Source organism: Poeciliopsis prolifica, unplaced genomic scaffold (assembly GCF_027474105.1).
Source record: "Poeciliopsis prolifica strain line A6 unplaced genomic scaffold, Auburn_PproV2 SCAFFOLD017, whole genome shotgun sequence".
Classification (NCBI taxonomy): domain Eukaryota; kingdom Metazoa; phylum Chordata; class Actinopteri; order Cyprinodontiformes; family Poeciliidae; genus Poeciliopsis; species Poeciliopsis prolifica.
In genome coordinates this window covers 7299860-7317310 of record NW_026562392.1, presented here as the reverse complement: position 1 = coordinate 7317310, position 17451 = coordinate 7299860, and the positions used below count along the sequence as shown (strand labels likewise).

At 35.6% G+C, this 17451-nt stretch overlaps 1 protein-coding gene across 2 annotated transcripts in view; it reads right to left on the bottom strand.

Moving 5' to 3' along the window:
* Positions 1-17451, bottom strand: part of LOC129367504 (CUB and sushi domain-containing protein 3-like) — a 230972-nt gene that overhangs the window by 149801 nt on the left and 63720 nt on the right. For both annotated transcript variants that reach the window (XM_055042010.1, XM_055042011.1), the window contains exons 6-14: positions 13127-13239; positions 12016-12093; positions 9463-9550; positions 7605-7729; positions 6687-6808; positions 4189-4292; positions 3128-3240; positions 2711-2893; positions 1776-2102 (exon numbers count right to left, since the gene is read on the bottom strand). In XM_055042010.1, coding sequence (XP_054897985.1) covers positions 1776-2102; positions 2711-2893; positions 3128-3240; positions 4189-4292; positions 6687-6808; positions 7605-7729; positions 9463-9550; positions 12016-12093; positions 13127-13239 — 1253 coding nt within the window. The remainder of the gene's footprint in view (positions 1-1775; positions 2103-2710; positions 2894-3127; positions 3241-4188; positions 4293-6686; positions 6809-7604; positions 7730-9462; positions 9551-12015; positions 12094-13126; positions 13240-17451) is intronic.

The window sequence follows — 17451 nt, the reverse complement described above, 5'->3', positions numbered from 1 at the left end:
TTTTGTAATTATTACTGGGCTATTAAGTTTCATTTTTTGCTGAAGCTAGGTTGTTTGTAAAACAAAAATATGCATTTTTGTACCAGAACAATATTAATGTATGTATTAATAATCAGTTGTAACCTAATAATAGATTCATATTTACTTACTTATATTGTCTAATTATTTTTGCACCCTCTGCTTTGAGGATAATTAATGTCACCCATATAAGCTAATTAATTGAATTAATTAATGAAGTAATAAATATAAATATGGGTTTAAAATTCTCATATTCTGGATGAGAATTTTAAATGAATGTGTTTAAGTGTCTCTGTATATTCTCGTGTAAAAACAAAATCCATACTTTTCCAGACTCATTTTCAAACTTTCCCCTTCAGTGGATTAATATAGCCTAATAATGTCTTGAAATGGAAATATTTTTTCCATGCGCCATTTTTCTTCGCCGTCTTTATCTTGAAGATACTTAATTCAGATTCAAATCCATTCAATAAACATTATTGTTCCACTTTTCAAAAAGGTGTTATTTTTTTATTAGCCTGTTTTTATTTTGATTGGGCAATTATAGCCTCACAATTACTATTGAAAGCTAGTGCTATGACCCAGGCTGTTTAGTTTGGTACATTGTGAGAAAAAGAGAAGGCAGTATTGAGGTCGGCCACGTACACAAGTCCTGGGTGTCCATCAAAGGCACCAGCATCCATCTTTGTGAAAAAATAAAGCCCTTACAACAGCCAGCCAAGAGAACAATACCCTCCAGGAGGTAGTCATTATCCACGTCTCCTATCAAGGAAGAACTTGAGAAGAGCAGATCGAGTGGACTCACCACAAGGTGCCAACCATTCATGAGTCTCAAGCCCAAAGAAAGGCTAAATGAGACTTTGCCAAAGAAGACAAAAAAACATTCACAAAGGCAAGATCTGTTCTTGGAAAACCCTTTGAACAAATGAAATAAAAAAAAGAAACAAGTATTAAGAATAAGGGCTTTCTGGTGTACATTTATGGATCACCAGGGAACTATCTTGCAGTTTTTCTTTTTCTTTTTGATAACATAGGAAAAGTCAAATTTAGGCACATTATTATTAAGTGTGTAAAGATTTACTGCATGACCAGATTTAGCCAAATGCAAATGCACTTATGGACAGGCAAAGTATCCCCAAGGAGCCATTCTTTGTTAATGTCCATATGTTTGAAAACACAGTGAATGGATTTAAGTAAGATGTAGCACGGCTTTGAGAATAAAGATTTATTTTAATGATTTGATTAACAACTCCATTTAATTTGAGCTGCAGGTTAAAGATGTTTTCATATTTATAAGGTTGTGCAGAGGTTTTAGTGATAACCGTCTTTGTTTCATGACTGAGGCATTTTTGTGTGAACATTTGCATATTATTAAGGTGAATCCACAAAATTTCTCCAGGTATTCTGGCTTCATTCCATAGAGCAGCACATGAGGTTCATTGGTAACGCTATATTACTCTGAAATTAATGCACATGTTACGTTGATTTTCTCTATAGTGGCTTTATATGAGTATATATTTATTAACATTTTATGTTATTTAAATAAATAAGAAGAGGCAATGGAAAAACATAACAAATTTTGATAATAAAAATTTTCACCATTTTCAAAATATTGATTTACATCATTTCTTTTGTTGGCTACAGGAGCAATATAGTTTTTTGGGGTTTTTTGAAAGTAATGAATAATGCTTTTCTTTTTAAAAAGATTTTAGGTATAATATTGTATAAGATGCAAGTTTTAAAAATATATTACTCACTGCTGTAAGTGATGTTGAAGCCTCTTCCTGACATCGAATGATCAGCCTGAAACTCCAGCTGCAAAATGTTGCTGTTGGATGTAAGGTGTGAAGGAACTTCAGCCCCTGAGAAACGTCCCAGCATCGTTGCTTCTGACTGATCCCCATCTTTGATTGTGAGGAAGTCGTAGGGAGGCTCCAGGTCAAAGTCATTGAAGGCCAAGTTAATCCTCGAGCCAGGTTCGGAGATAATCAGCCACACACAGTTAAGGTTGTTCCCGTAGCCCTCTGGGTAATCTGGGGACAGTACTGTCCCCATGGGCGCAGTGAAGTTGGAGAAACAGGGGACTATATGATAGAACATGGAAAAGACAACAGTGAGAATTTATAAAACTTCACTGATGCAACTACAGTTATTTGTCTTAGAGCATCTCTCACAGGCCACATTGCTCTCTAAAGGGTGCACTGTGCCAAAACAGAATTGTGCACAGCGATTCCAGCAGAACAATGTCACAATTGTGTAAGTAGCTGAGAAATGAGGAGACAGCACAGCTCTCATGATATGGAGTAGCTGGAGAAACCTGAAATTACATGGAAAGTGACCATGTTGCAGTAAAACTACAAGAGAATACAGGAATAAAAAACAGGAATTTTGTGTAATGAATATCGTTCTATCTATAAACCAAAGACAGAGATTCTGTCATGGCAAATGTTGAAGTACTACATATTTTCTGCACTCTACAGGAGTGCAGGAAAACAATAATTTTCTTCTTTCAGTGCAACTCCAAACCCATATGTTGTTAGTTCACGATTATACATTTTGGCTCTTTACCAACTGTGTGCTACATTTTCAGTTAACATTAGAGTAATTATTATAGTTATTGTGAATGTTCTTAGCACACTAGTAACTGCTTTATTTGCCATTATAAGAAAAGAAAATATTAGTCCAGACTTACATATGCAGATGGGGATATTAGCCGACCACTGATTATTGTTTTGGCAAGTAATCATCCTCTCCCCAATGAGCTCAAATCCAAACTGGCATTTGAAGCGAAGAATATCCCCATTTAAAAATCCATTGCCTTCTTTGTAGCCATATAGAGGTGTCCCAGGATCACCACAACTATCCTTGTCGATCTCTGTGGGCAAGGGGAAGATAACAGGATGGATGGAGGGTGAAAGTAGAAGGTTCAGTCAGTTTTAGAGCTTTAAAAATCTTATATTGATACACTCTATGTTCTCAGAACAGAGTCAGTTCAAGTTGAGAAATAGATTTTGAAATCAGACAGACCAGAGAGTAACAGGGAGGTAGGTAATGGCAGATACAAAGACAAAGGCCATATAGAAAAATATCACCATTAAACTTTGTGTACCTTTGTAGTTGATCTTGAAACCTATTGAGCCCACACTCTCATCAGATTGGAGATGGAGCCACATCTGATGGGACATACTTACTATCAGGTCAGGGACAAAGCTCCCACTCAGCCTGCAGATAAGACACAAGAACTATGGGATCAAACAACACTTTTCTAACAATACGTCATTGCACAATATCACTCACATGCTGTATTACATCTACAAACCCTTTACACAGACCAATCAAGGGCATAATGTTGTATTAATTTGGAGCTTTAAAATTATTCATTTGAATCATTATTTTTCCAGGTTGGATTAAATGTAAATGTTGCTTCAGCTGAACAAGTATTATTCTATTCAAAATCACATATGGTCAAATTATCACATGCAGCCTGGGATACGTACATACAGTTTCACCAACTACAAATGGTCAAATATTCACTTACAATTTAAACCTCAGTCATATGCTTTTGCAATTTGTTTTTGCAATCTACTCCAAGCTTCAAACACAATTACAGCAAGATATTTGACCACATGCTGTAAAATGGTATTAGGGCATGATCAGTATGCATCAGGACCATCTCAGAAGGTTTTTGCTAGTCTGATCCATTCATTAGAAATGAAGTATGAACATTTGTATTGAATCTTTGTCCAAATGGACAAATCAACCATCAAACACTATGAACCTACCGAGTAAAGATAAATTATTCAGGTTCACCTCAAATGGAAAGCCTGACAATTAAAATTTGGACACAGCAGGATCTTCTAACAGCACAATGATCCCAAACACATCAGAACTGGTTTAGGATTGGAGAGTAGTAATACAGAATAGCCCAACCTCAACTCTGTAAAATACAGAGGCTGTATTATAAGTAAAGTCTGTGCCAGGATGCCAACTAGTTTACATGTAATCTATAATTTCTGATAATTATGTTTGTGAAATATCCAGTGGTAATATTGTCCAGCCAGAATTGTTTCTTTAGCTTGTTAAAATGTCTCAATAATTTGGCTGACATTTTTCCACCAATTTAAAAACACAATGATTGACCTAATAAAGACGAAAATATTTCTTACTTACATTTGAATTATAGTTTTAGAATCTCCAACTTCTCCTCCATCGCCGATGGTTAGTGAATCATAACCAATTTCTAAGTCAAACTCTTCAAAGTTGATCTGTATCACCTGTAATTTACACAACAAAAGAATGTGTTAAATTTCTTTATAAAGTCTTGAAAATCAAAGAAATAATGGCCTTAATTTATACAAATTAGATTAAATTACTGTAGTGACAGTAAATACTGATTTATTGAGGACCATTCATGCAGTCAACCTGAGAGTTACTCAGATGTATTTTGATAATCAAATGTTTTCAAAGCATTTCCACAATAAATTAAATACATCTCTACTATCGGATAAGTCACCATCTCATTTGTATAAAATCCATATCAGCTGCTCATTTCCATGAATTCCCTTTTGGGAAAATGTTTTTGGAGATGGGTACACTATGAAAGGAATTCTACAAAGGAAAAGTCTATTTAATGCCATATGCATTTGGTAGTCTAGACAGCAACATATTTGATCAAGCAGTGCTATAACAGCTTAAGAGTTCTCCCAAACTCACAATTCAAATACTTGCATAACACACCATACATTCTGCTGCAGCAAAGAAATATGCACTAAACATCCCTAAACTCAGATTGAAAAAGTTCAAAAACGATCATAAAATTTAAAACAAATTTGAAATGGTACTAGATTAAGACTTTGTAAAAGAGTGTGATAGCATCCTATACATCGCCGTAAATAAATATTCTACTAACAATATTCAAAAGGAATAAACAAATTGAACAGCACCATAAATCAAACTCCACCAAAAAAATTTAAGTCATTATTTTTGCTTCTCTGCATTTCCCCAGGCACATCTTTTTTGGATGTTGTTGATATATCAATTTTAACAAAAGGTACAAATCATATATAATATTAAAAAGGATAGCATACTAAGAAATCAATTTGGCAACAGCTGCTGACATAGTCACATTAATCAGTCTGCGGCAGAGAGATCTGCCAGTGAGCTACAATATTTGGGCCTGGACTTTGCCTGGATTACCAGTGGCAGGAAGAATGTGTTCATGACACTAAAGTCGCATCTGCTGATGACAAACAAGATGACTGCCTGTTCATCCTAACGCCCTCTTTTTTCTGGCCAGTGGGAGGACAATGGCTGCACACCATCCATGTATAGCAGCCTCATTACAATGCAGACAGAAACATAATTACCATAATAACACTAATGGACTAAGTTTTACTGCCAAGAAAAAGCCTTGTTTGCCTAGGAGAGAGCACAGTGGCACAAAGCTATGGTAGCCCACGAACATAGAGGTTCTAAATGAGTCTTCATTGGTTGATTACTGGCTGTTGGGAGGGTTTCACTTAGTGAACACCCTGAATTATTAGATTTACTCTTAACAGAGAAACTTGGAAAGATTTCTGTAGAGAGATGTTTATGACCATTAGCTGCAATCTCTTGCTTTCAGGTTTAAGCTTTATTCCTGACGGGCTTTTCTCAGTTTGTTGCTCTCAATGAATGAAATAAATTATTCGACCACCAACTTCCAGGTCAAACGAATAAAATCCACAGCAGACGTTTGATGTGACAATGAACTTTACTTAACTCTTCATATTCCCTAAAAAAACTGTGAAACAACTGTTGCCATCAGAAACCAGTGTATCAAGAAAAAGTCCACTTGCATGCAATCTAATCTTAATTAATACAGTTATTCTGTGAAGCTCTGTAAGGTTTCTGTGTGAACATTAGTGAAAATAAAAAACATAAAGATCAAGAAAAACACCAAGGCAGGAGTAAAGGTGTGAAGAAACTGCCTAACTGCATGTAACCATGTAAGGTACACACAAGAATACGTTGTTCCTACTGTGAGGATGCCCGTCTTTGCCTTGACATAAGTAATGGGATGATGGAGGAAGCTAAATAATGAGCAGTCCTGGAAGAAAACCTGAAAACAAAAGGCCGAAAGACACCTTCCTGCAGGTCAATGACCCGAGCTACAATGGAAAGAGCTAAATCAAAGCATGCTGTGACAGAATGGCTCAGTCAAAGTGCAGATGGCAAGGCAATTAAGAATTGGAGGCAAGACTTGTATGATTACAGATGATCTTGATCCAATCTGACAACTGTTTTGAGAACAAGGAAAAATACAAAGTATCAACTTGAGGGCGAAGAACACTAATGCATGCGGCTCAGTTACAGCTTTTATTAGCAATGTTTGTAATTTCAGTTCCACTTCACAATTACGCTTTACACTGTTCATACGACATGAAATCCTGACAAAATACATTGAAATGTTTTGTTTTAACCTGGCAAAATTTGGGAATGTTTTGCAATTGAAAATGTTTACTATTTCAATATTACAATGCTACGCTAAGTGGAATTTAGAAAAAATGATTTGCTTTCATAACTGCTCATCACAGGATCTTCACATGAACAAAAACAAACAGAGAGTATTTACTACATCTAAGAGTAAAATAATGGAGACTAAAACTAATAAAAATTTGCTCTTCTACCTTGGTTGGATCGCTGGCAGTGATGATCCACACACACTGGGAGTTGCTCTCATATTGGATGGGGAAATTCGGTGAAGTAAATGTCCCCGACGGCCCCTGCAGATTCGATCCACATGTTTTCACTGCAAGAGAACAAAATCAAAAACACGAAGACCTTTACAAAATACAGTACTGCACAATAGTTCCAGGCTTTCCAAATGTTTAAAATATTATCACACAACTCTGTCAGGAAAGCCTCTGATCATTCCCGAAGACATTGTTTGCTGCCCGACAGTGTCTCCAAATACACAAAGCGGATCATGAAGAAACATCTTTAGTGACTGGAAGAACAAGGAGCTCTGCACAAGATATTATAGCCCCAAAAGAGCCCTGAATGGAGTTTCGCCTGTTTGTGATTACAAGGAGGGGGGAAAACATCCTTAAATCTTCCAATTCAGACATCTCTCCAAGATGCCTGGAACAACTTGTCAGCTTTGTGCATATTCACATGAGCACTGATGCTGCTCAGCATGAACTCAATGTTTTATTATTTGTATCTACATTACCAATCATCCAATGTAATATGCTAAAGAACCCAGAATCCTCTTCAAACCCAGTGTAAATATTGAAGGAAATGATGTCCAAGTAAGAGACTGCAGCCTTCTGCATTGTAATATGACTGAGGGATAATGTATTGTTTGCACAAGTAGAGAAAGGGTCTATTAGCTGTACTTCCATTAATCAAATTCTAAAGGGCGCCCCAGGTAATATGAAACACAGAAAACCAGGATAAAGCATTTTGGAATGGAAGAGTGCGGCAACAGAGACTTCCATGCATAATTACCAGAAATGAACTTTCCTCTATCTGCATAGAGCTTATAACCCGAGGCACTGCCTTAATCAAACTGTTTTATTAGCTCTTCGGAAAGCCACGCTCACCCTTGCAGACGGGCCTGTGGTCGCTCCACGCAGCAAAGACTTCAGCTACACGCTGGCAGGTAATCGTTTTAGAACCCTGCAGCACATGGTCGTCATCACAGGTGAATTGAGCAGTTGCTCCGATGCTGAAAAGATAACAGATACCGTTAACACCTGAGAAAGGCAATCAATTTTCCAAAGATGACGGCTGATTAAAAAAAACTTAATTTGTTATTTATCTCAAGTCACTCACAGGTAATGACATAAACAGTCACTGCAGCAATGTCTGCAGTCACTCTCTGGACAGCACATCCAGCAGCTCTCCAAAGAGTACATACCCCCGTTAACATTTTACAATTTTAAATGTTTTATCAAAGTTTACTTTGATGAAACATTTCTAAATTTAAAATTTCACATCTAATCTGGGACAGTTCAAGTGAAAAGCAAATAAATTAACTGGAAGAAGAAATATTAAATAATTGAAAGATCCAATAACTGTTTCTGCATGAACGTGCACACCCAACTAAACTTTAAAAATATTCAGATTCAAATTTGGCAGCATGGCTTCTTTTTTATTATTTACCACTACTATTAATATCAAGTAAAACTTAGTTGTCCAAGTGCAATTTTCCTTTCAACTCCGACTAAAACCATAGCTTGCATACAGGTTATGAAGTATCATCAGAGTTTAAATACACTCATCAATTAATAAAGTTATATTATAAATTACAAACATTCCCAAAGGATGAGAGTGGAGACTTCACAGGGAGATCTAAGAGGCCAACAAAAACACTGAAAAAGCTGCAGAAATGTTTTATATTTACGGGCAAGTGAAAATCTCCTGTAATTTTGGATTTCTGGACTGATGAGTTTGGCTGGAAAACAAAAGCATTCCATCCAATGCAAAGTCAGAATTGTTATTTTTATATAGATAGATTAAATTCTGAACAGATCAAAATATGAATCCATTTTAAACAGAAAGCTTTAGTGGGCTGCTAAAAAAATAAAGAACTATAAAAAATTACGTCATGAGAAGAAATGATAGGTTTTGAAATGGATTCATAAAATATGCAGTTTCCTAACAAGAACTGTCATCAGAATCTGAGATCTTCACCAAACATTTAAAAGCAAAAGAAAAACAAAGAGAGAAAAGAAAACAACCACAGCAGAACTTTGTTTTAAAACACAGTAAGGAAAGAAGTCCAGTGTGGAACTTTTATCTCTTATGTACAACAATGACACAAAACCTACTTTGATCTTCTGATGGGAATTCACCTCATTCATTCGCTTCAGCGATTTTCTTCTTCTCCCCCTGTGAGTTGACTCTTTCAGACCAGCTCACTGTCACAACCCCGCCACCCAAAAGATGCTTTGGTGGAAACTTTTTATCTCCAAGAAGAAGGAAGCTATCAGCAGTATGCGCATGTGTGCCAGAAAAAATGACTTGCGTTCATGGACATTGAGAGGTACCTCAAAATCTTAAGGATGTGCACTTTTATGCAGTCAAATTATTGCACCTTTTTATTTATTTTTTATTGTATTTGTAAATTAAAAGAATGAAAATGGTTTAAGGCACTTTAATATGCTGTCATTGTTTTGTTTTTTTTTTACATCACAAACACCTGTTATTTACAGGGTGCATATCTACTCACTTATACAAGATGATAAAACTGCACGGAAAGGATCAAGCATCCATCTATTGCTTTATCATTAAAATTAAAAAGGTACTTCATAAATATTTTTAGGCTAACGTGTTTAGCAAGAGACTGGACACATTCATGCTAATTATAACACAGATAATAGCTCCTGTATTCTTATTAGCCTCTTTTGACTCTCCACATCTTAGCTTATTTGCTTCAGGTAAAAAACATTGACTAACCTGAAGTCAGAGCCAATTCGTTTGCCATTCTCCGGCTCCCCGGGGTCAGGACAGTAATTAGACACTTGTTTGATCCCCCCTTCATTCACTAAACATGGGCAGAAGGACCAAGAATGTGGCATGTGAGGCACTTTGATTCCCTTAGACTCCATACTTTCAGAAAAACAGCAATTTCCATGAAAGAAAAAACACATTCAATGTATATATATATTTTTTCTATTTGACCTCTCCTCTGAATGCAAGAGACGTTTCATTGTGTTTCATAGGAGGATTGTGCTGAATTCACAATTGTTTGAGGATGGAGCCAGCGCCGAGTTAAAATAAAACAATTTTACCTGAGCTAACAAAAACAAAGAAAAATCTATCAGTGCCCAGAAGGGATTAAATAACCTTGAATTATTGATTGTGGGAAGAAACAAAACCCACTCGGTCACACTTTTTAAACATAATTATAATTGAGGCTAACTGGAAAAAGCCATTGAGAATTTGTTTTAGATCGAGGATTGTAACAAGAAGGTAGCCAGGTGGGTGAGACATAAAAACTGTGTGAAATGTTTGTGGATGTTATGACTGGTGACAAGTTAATATCTCCCAAAATTAAGATAATAAATCTAGTTGAATTAAACTCACAAAAGTGATCGCATATTGATCAGTAGTCATACTGCTACTCAAAATATGTATTCTTTTAGCTTTTTAAAAGACTAAAATCCGAAAATATATTTCAATTTGCCAGGATCCCTTTTCCTCTCATATTGTTAAATAAATCCGGTCCAGTTAAAGTTTGAAGCACAGTTAAGTTTAATCTATTATCTTAAAAAATCTGCCAAGACTACAAGCCTACATAGGCGTCCACCTGACTGATGTGGCTGACCAGGCTGGTAAATCACAGATTCACAGTCAGCTAAGATAAAATCTTTGTTCATGGAAGAAAATCTCTGTTTGGAAGTTTGAATAAGATAGTCCGTTGTCATTTCAAAATGACACCAGCATGACGGCCCATTCACTGCTCCCTCAAGAAAAGATGACCTACGACAAATGTCAAGCAGGGTCAGAACCTTTCAGGGAAAATCACGTACTGTTACTGCTGCAGCATCAGATGTGCTATTATTATCCTTTCTTGCTCAGGCATAAGCGCTTCTGCAGTTGCTCTGCCTTCGTTCGCCTCCATCTGTTAAGCATCGGCCTCTAACAATAACTAACACCAGTGGCTTTCAGTTCAAACCTTTCTGGGCTGATATGTCTGTCGAACCTTTCTGGTGCTGGTACTAATGATTCTGCTGCAGAAACAAGTTGCAAAGTCTGGCATTTTCCATTGTGTAGTGTGACAGGTGACACTACTAAATTACACTCTGTCACAGTACGACAATTTCTTTCTTTTTTTTTTTTTTTTTTTAAATTGCATGGCAAATGGCTGGCTTTAGAGGCTCCAAACAACTCCAGGCAGGGACTAATGTACACCTTCTAGCAGGACACTGTCCTCAGAACAGTAAAGCTTACAATAGAATGGTTTGGATGAAAAAGCATGTATTCATTTAATTATTCAAAGTGCAAGGGGACTGAATACATATGCATGACATTCCTTTCAGACATCTGTACATTTTTGAAAATATGTTGCTCTCTTTCCACTTAACAAGTCAGTATTATTTTGGACTGAACTGTCATAAAATATTCCAATAAAAGACATTGAGGTTTGTTGCTGCAATGAGTCAAAAAGTGAATGTTTGGGAGAAATTATTACCTTCATAAGGAACTTTAATATTGTGAAGTATGCTAAACTCGATACAGTACATTTTTTCCATTTAAAAATGAAGTTGATCAGCTTTGAACCTAATTTTTCCAGGTTGTGGTGCTGTTGGGAGCTCAATTATGGGCAATAAATCCACAAAGCATATGAAGCATTTCCTCTTTGTATTTTAATGATATACAGCATTGTCTCATGGAGAGGATTACAGCCCTCTGCATTATTCATGTTTCCATGGAGTGCTGAATCTATGATGCGTAAGGTAATAAAGATTACAACCTGTTATCATCCAAGTCTTTAGCATTCTACTGAGTTAAAGGGAATAGTGCTCCAGATTTATGTTAATAACTGAGCCCTGTGAGCTATTACAATGTATTCTGTTTTGTCTGAAGAGTACACAAAATCACCTGACAAGGAAGTGGTCACTCATCCTTGACAGATGCTGTCTGTGTGTATGTGTTGGCCACATATAAGTCATGTGTATTGCTTTCATATTTATGAAGTGAAACAAGGCAGAGTTTAGTCCTGTTTATCCTCCTGGTGCGATGTACATAACTGGGACTGATTTAGTTGACTTTATTTTTATCAGGACAATAAGGCCAGGACAGCATGGGAAAATGGGCCATAAGAAAGAAAAAGAGACTGCACTTCTGCAAAATCTAGTACTGTAGCTTAATTCCTTTACCAAACGATGCAGCAAAGAAAGAGACAGAAAGAAACAAAGACCCGGAAATAAAAGTGCTACATAAAAACAGAAATAAAAGAAAATCCAAACAATGACGACAGTTTCATAAGACAAATAAAAGACTTACTCAAAGACAGTTTGTTAGTGTTGTCCTTTCCTGGTAATACTTTTACCCCTCTGGATTTAAGCTCTCCAGAGCTTTTCACTGGTTGAAAGCAATGGAAAGAGTTCATTAGATAAAAGAAGTTACAGTATTAGATGTGAGAAGATACAGTACCAATGTTTCTTTCTCTTCAAAACACTTGGTCTTGCAAACGTCAAAGTCCAACTACTAATGTTGTGTTTTTTAGTTATTGCCTTGGCAATTCTAAAATTAAGCAGTTTCAGTTTTTGTTGTTTGATTGTTTTCCTTCTTATTCTTCTTTTTGTTGTTTTGTACAAACAATGGATGATAACTGATTGGAAAGACCAAATTAAATATTTAAGGGACATAACATGGAGAATAAAAGAATATGCCAACGATGGCTACAATATGTATTTTAATGAAGTCTAATCAAAGACAGCAGGGGACACTTGGGAGACAAAAGCTAAACAATGCAAGTGGAGGTCATTTTCCAACAAAAGGCTAGCAGCAATAAATGGTGTATTAAAATAAAACAAAGGGGTCTGAATTTAAAAGTGCTAGGGCAAAATCTCACCACTGCACGTACAAGACAGAATCGTGGTTAGGCTTTTTTTAATTGAAATCCAGAAAGCTCATCTCTGAAATTATATGTTCTCTCAGATAAGAAAAAATGGTTTGGCAGGATACACCAAGGTGTTTTAACTCATAGGTTTACAGCATGTTGCACATTTACCAGGCATTTGTTATAGTTTATAGTTTCATATCTACTTTAGGGGCCAGGCTTTGCAAGTATACGCAGTGCATACACTTTAAAGTCATGCCAAGAACAATATCACGATAATGGATTATAGAGCTCATAAAGTTGGATTTTCTAGAGGATGAATACAGTATCTACTCAACAAATATTTGATTAAGACGATCTTAGTCTGAGGCAGAAAAAAAATCCTTCATGCCCTCAACAAAGGGTGTTAATCAAACTGTTTAATATTCAGTTAAAGATCAAAAACATGTTTTGTAATTAGCCTTCGGAGTGTTTCTTTTTTCCGCGATGATCCTTTCTGATCAAGGAGGGGGGCTTTTGTTACAGTGTGCTAATGAAGTAACTGTGTTTTACCTTGATACTGAGCCCTGAAGCCTCGATGGCGCTGGTTGCTCTCTGTTACAAAGTGCAGCCGCAGCCAGTTTTTGTTGCTGATGATGGAAGCTGGAATATTCTTTCCAGTCAACCTGAAAGTGAAAAGTCATATTCAACAAAGAATGTCATATACTTGAATTGCAGGGCATCGTCATAAGTATTTGAGTATCTGCTTCAGTTTTACTCCATCACCATACCTGTTCAAATTAATTAAAAACAATCCACACAAGATGCCAAGGTAGTTTTTTGCAAATAAAAGTTATCATGGTTCACAATTTTTGAAAATTATTTTCTAGTATGCGTAATATATTGTTTAAACAATGCATTTTCATGTTAAAATTGTCAGTTTGACAAAAAAAAAAAGACTTATGCTCTCTAAATAGATGAATATTGTGAAAATGAGCTAACATCATACTGATAAAAATGATAGAATAAGAAAAACATGCTCATCTTGACACACCTCTTAACGCTATAATATATTTTTTTTATTGCAGCACGAAGTTAGTCTGGGCAAAGACAAGCAGCTCAACGGCTTAGAGAGTGAGAAAAGATTAATTATTTTATTTTGTAAATATTTAGTATAATCATTTGAACAGGAACAAATAAATAGTAATAACACTGAAAAGACATGATCTGTCCAATAAAGTTTCTTGTTATACAGCTCTTTTTTTCTTTTGCCTGTGTAACATCTCAAAAGTTACATGAATCTCCAAATTACTGCTGAAAAACAAGACAAGAAAACAGCCCTCTAAAAATTCCAGCTTTTCTGAAAGATTTTCTGTCAACCTAAAACTTTACTTTTACAAAGTTGTGGAAAGTACAACCATTAAAACAAATAACAAATGATCAGGTTATATTTCTCTCTTCTTTTGGAAAATTATTGAAGTTGCTCATCAGAATTAAGGAGAAATAAATATAAATGCATGCAGACAGTGTTTTTATCCAGTAACTCTGTTAGTAGAACCAATAAGAGCAATGGTTATAATGTAAAAAAAAATGTGTGATCAGAAAACTGTAAAGTAAAACATAATAAAACAAGAAGAATCACCTTGTGTTCAGTCTACTTTGGTTTGTCATTAAACGTGTCTTAACAGTTTGTCAAAACAACTCAGTGTGACTTAAAGAGCGCTCAGTTTTTCTCCCCGCTTCTTTACAGTGTGAAGTGCAGCATCAGGAAATGCTCTATTATCTCCGAGGTTTAAAGCTGCCAAGGGCCTTCTCGTATGGTGGGCTAACAAGCTTTTTTATTGCCTTCAAATCCTCACAATATGTCTTGTCATACCACAGTCAATAGAGCAACAATGTCATTGTACAGTTTAAAAAATGCTTCACACACATCATAGGAGGGGCATTTGTGATGTTGAATCTTATGAGTTTTGTGTTTCCAAAATAGCACGCACACAAAAATAAATAAATAAAACATCTCATCAGGGTGTGTATGTATCTTTACTTAACTTTTATGGTGTGTATTTAGCCATTTGCAGTTGTATGCTAAGTGTGTTTGATGCTATTTCTTTGGCATTGTGTCTCTCTTTACTACCTCTTCCCTACCTCAGGGGCAGAGAGACAAGTAAACTGGTGGAAGTGAGGAATAGAAAGTGGCATTTAGAGAAAAGGAACGACGACTTCCATGATTGATGGGAATAGTGAGAGAATGTGGGGACTTTTACAGTCTGTGGCCATTGCAAATTCTAGAAAAATTGTGCTATCTTCCATTTGATGTCTTCTTGTTTTATTTTAAATCTCTCTCGCAGGGATTTTAATCTACTATCTCAGAGAGGTAATGGGGTTATCTACAAAGTAATGCATGCTAGATTTCTATTGAGTTGCTAACCTAAATATAATTTTGGATAATCAGATTTTTAAGTCCACATTATCCATCACAAATGATGAGAATGGCACTTCCTGAAGGGGAATGTAAAGGTAATCAATTTCCACATAAATTTGACCTTTTCTCTCAATATGTAATTGATCAAATGCTAATATCTCTACGATATGCATGCAGAATAAAAAATAGCCACTGGCCAGTAGCTAAAAAAGCTGCATTCAAGTTTCCAGCAACGAAGGCGATATTTTCACTAAACATCTTCTTTTCAGATGTCTTGATGATAAGGAATCAATAGAATAGAGCTGCTTCCACCACTGATTACAGGAAGTGATGGGCTGAATTCAAAGCTATATTTTTTCACAAAGAAAAACGTGTTGAAGAAAAGAAACCACGATCATCTGTCAATGTCAAGCAAGGTGTAATAACACCAAAAAGCATGTTAGGCATTGAACCTAAACAACGCCTGAGGAAATCTCCCTGTAAACACAGCAAGGCGCAGTGATAAAATATGCCAGGCATTGATATTGGTTGCAATAATAAAAAAAAGGGCCGAGCACTATATGTACCTGCTGTCTTAATATTGATACAAAAGAATCTAAATACGCTCACATTGAGAATCCATGCAAAAAAGTGTTCGATATTTTGAGTCCACATGGTACGTTTTAGTGACATTTTTAGAAGTAATGACTTGGGAAGTCATGTAAGCAAATGCAAAATTAGGCATGAGAAATGTTGCATTTCTCCAGACACTGAAGAAGTTTTATTGCACTCAAGAGTGTTTATTGATTTTAGAGCACCTGACAACTCAGGAATAAGCTAAAAAAATTTATTCATATCCCCTGAAAGCATTTGCATTCAATCAAGACATCTGCTTCTGAGTCAGATATATATAAATAAAATAAAATAAAACAATATAGAAGGGTGACCAATATTGAAAACAAGAAAGCGGGGTCACACATTTTTATGCATGTTTTCAAAAATGTTTTAATGACTTACTTTGTTGAATTCATTGAGGTTGGAAACATGCTTGTAAAATCAAGATTATTTGATTTACAAATCTGCTATGGGTATAAATTATTTGTTTTTACCAATTTTCTAAAGTTTTCTGATTGTTTTTTTAAACATTCTGGACACTGAAGAAAAGTGAAAGTACTTTGAACCACCTACAAGGTGTTCAGTAAAAAACATGGCTATAAATAAAGTGCTTTACTGAACATTATTTAATGTTCAATAAAGAACATTGTTTTAATAAAAAACAATGTATCTGTGTATCTGTGGTTTATCTAGGAAACAAAAATAAAAGTAATGACAGAAATGCTTACCTTGAGTATTAATGTGGTAAATTTAACAAAAAGTATGTTATTTAAATATAAATAAAAATGTTGCACTACTTTTTAGATATTAGATTTTGGTCTTTTAGGGGATGGAATGAGTGAAGACAGCTGAAAACCTTTTGAGTTTGAGAATCCTGTAGAAATCAAAATCAATTAGGATACAATTTCCTTCCATGTCAGACATTTAATCTGTCAGCAGGGATTAAAACAGGGATTAATTGGGTTAAGTTGTTATGTAATAATAAAGGCTGAGTTCTACATCACCTCAGCTGCTCCCACTTCTTTTTCTTCCTAGAAGGTATAATATTACAGCTTAGTGGATGCTGGCCAACACACTGACTTTGGAGGACATTGAGAATCATGTGGATTCCCAGAAACTCCTTGCATTTATTGCTCATAAGAAACACCTGTGTCAATTCTTAATTCACATCCCTTCATTAGAACAGAAGCTCAATTTTACCCACACTGTAACCTGTTAGGCATGCTGTTTAAAGACAATTTGATGGATCTTACTTTACCTTCGAAGATCAATAAAGAATCCCAGAGCAAAGAAATGCAATCTAACGTGCATAATAATTTAACTGAAGTTCGTAATTTAGCTGCAAGACACTTCTTGCTCCTCATAACCTTTGAATATTGCAATCTAACTCTAGCAATCTTTTAGCTGCGCTGTTGGAACAGGACTGTTCATAATTATTGAGCCGAGCAAAATATTGTCTGCTGTGGAGACAATCAATTCCAAAGCTAGCTGCCTGAATATGTTTATAGCATCCAAAAATGATACACTAAGTAATTGGAAACATCTGCAAGAGACTGAATCCTGACCGGAGGTGAAAAATGAGGTCGATAGACAACAAGAGAAAAGGCATACCAAATAATTACATTTTCTGGTTGAAATTTTTTGCTATAAGCAACAACAAAAAATGTTTCAGATATTTGCAATGTCTTCAAGGTTTAAGCGTTGTGCAGGTATTTGAAATAATGACTGACATGTGATTTACTGCTTGTTGTTTTTGCCCTTTGTGAACAGAACTGAACAATCATATTAAAGGTCAACACAATAACATTGTTTTTATTTCTCTCAACCTATCCAGAGAAGGTTTTTGTTACAAAAAGTTTTTTTTGTTTTGTTTTTTTTCAAA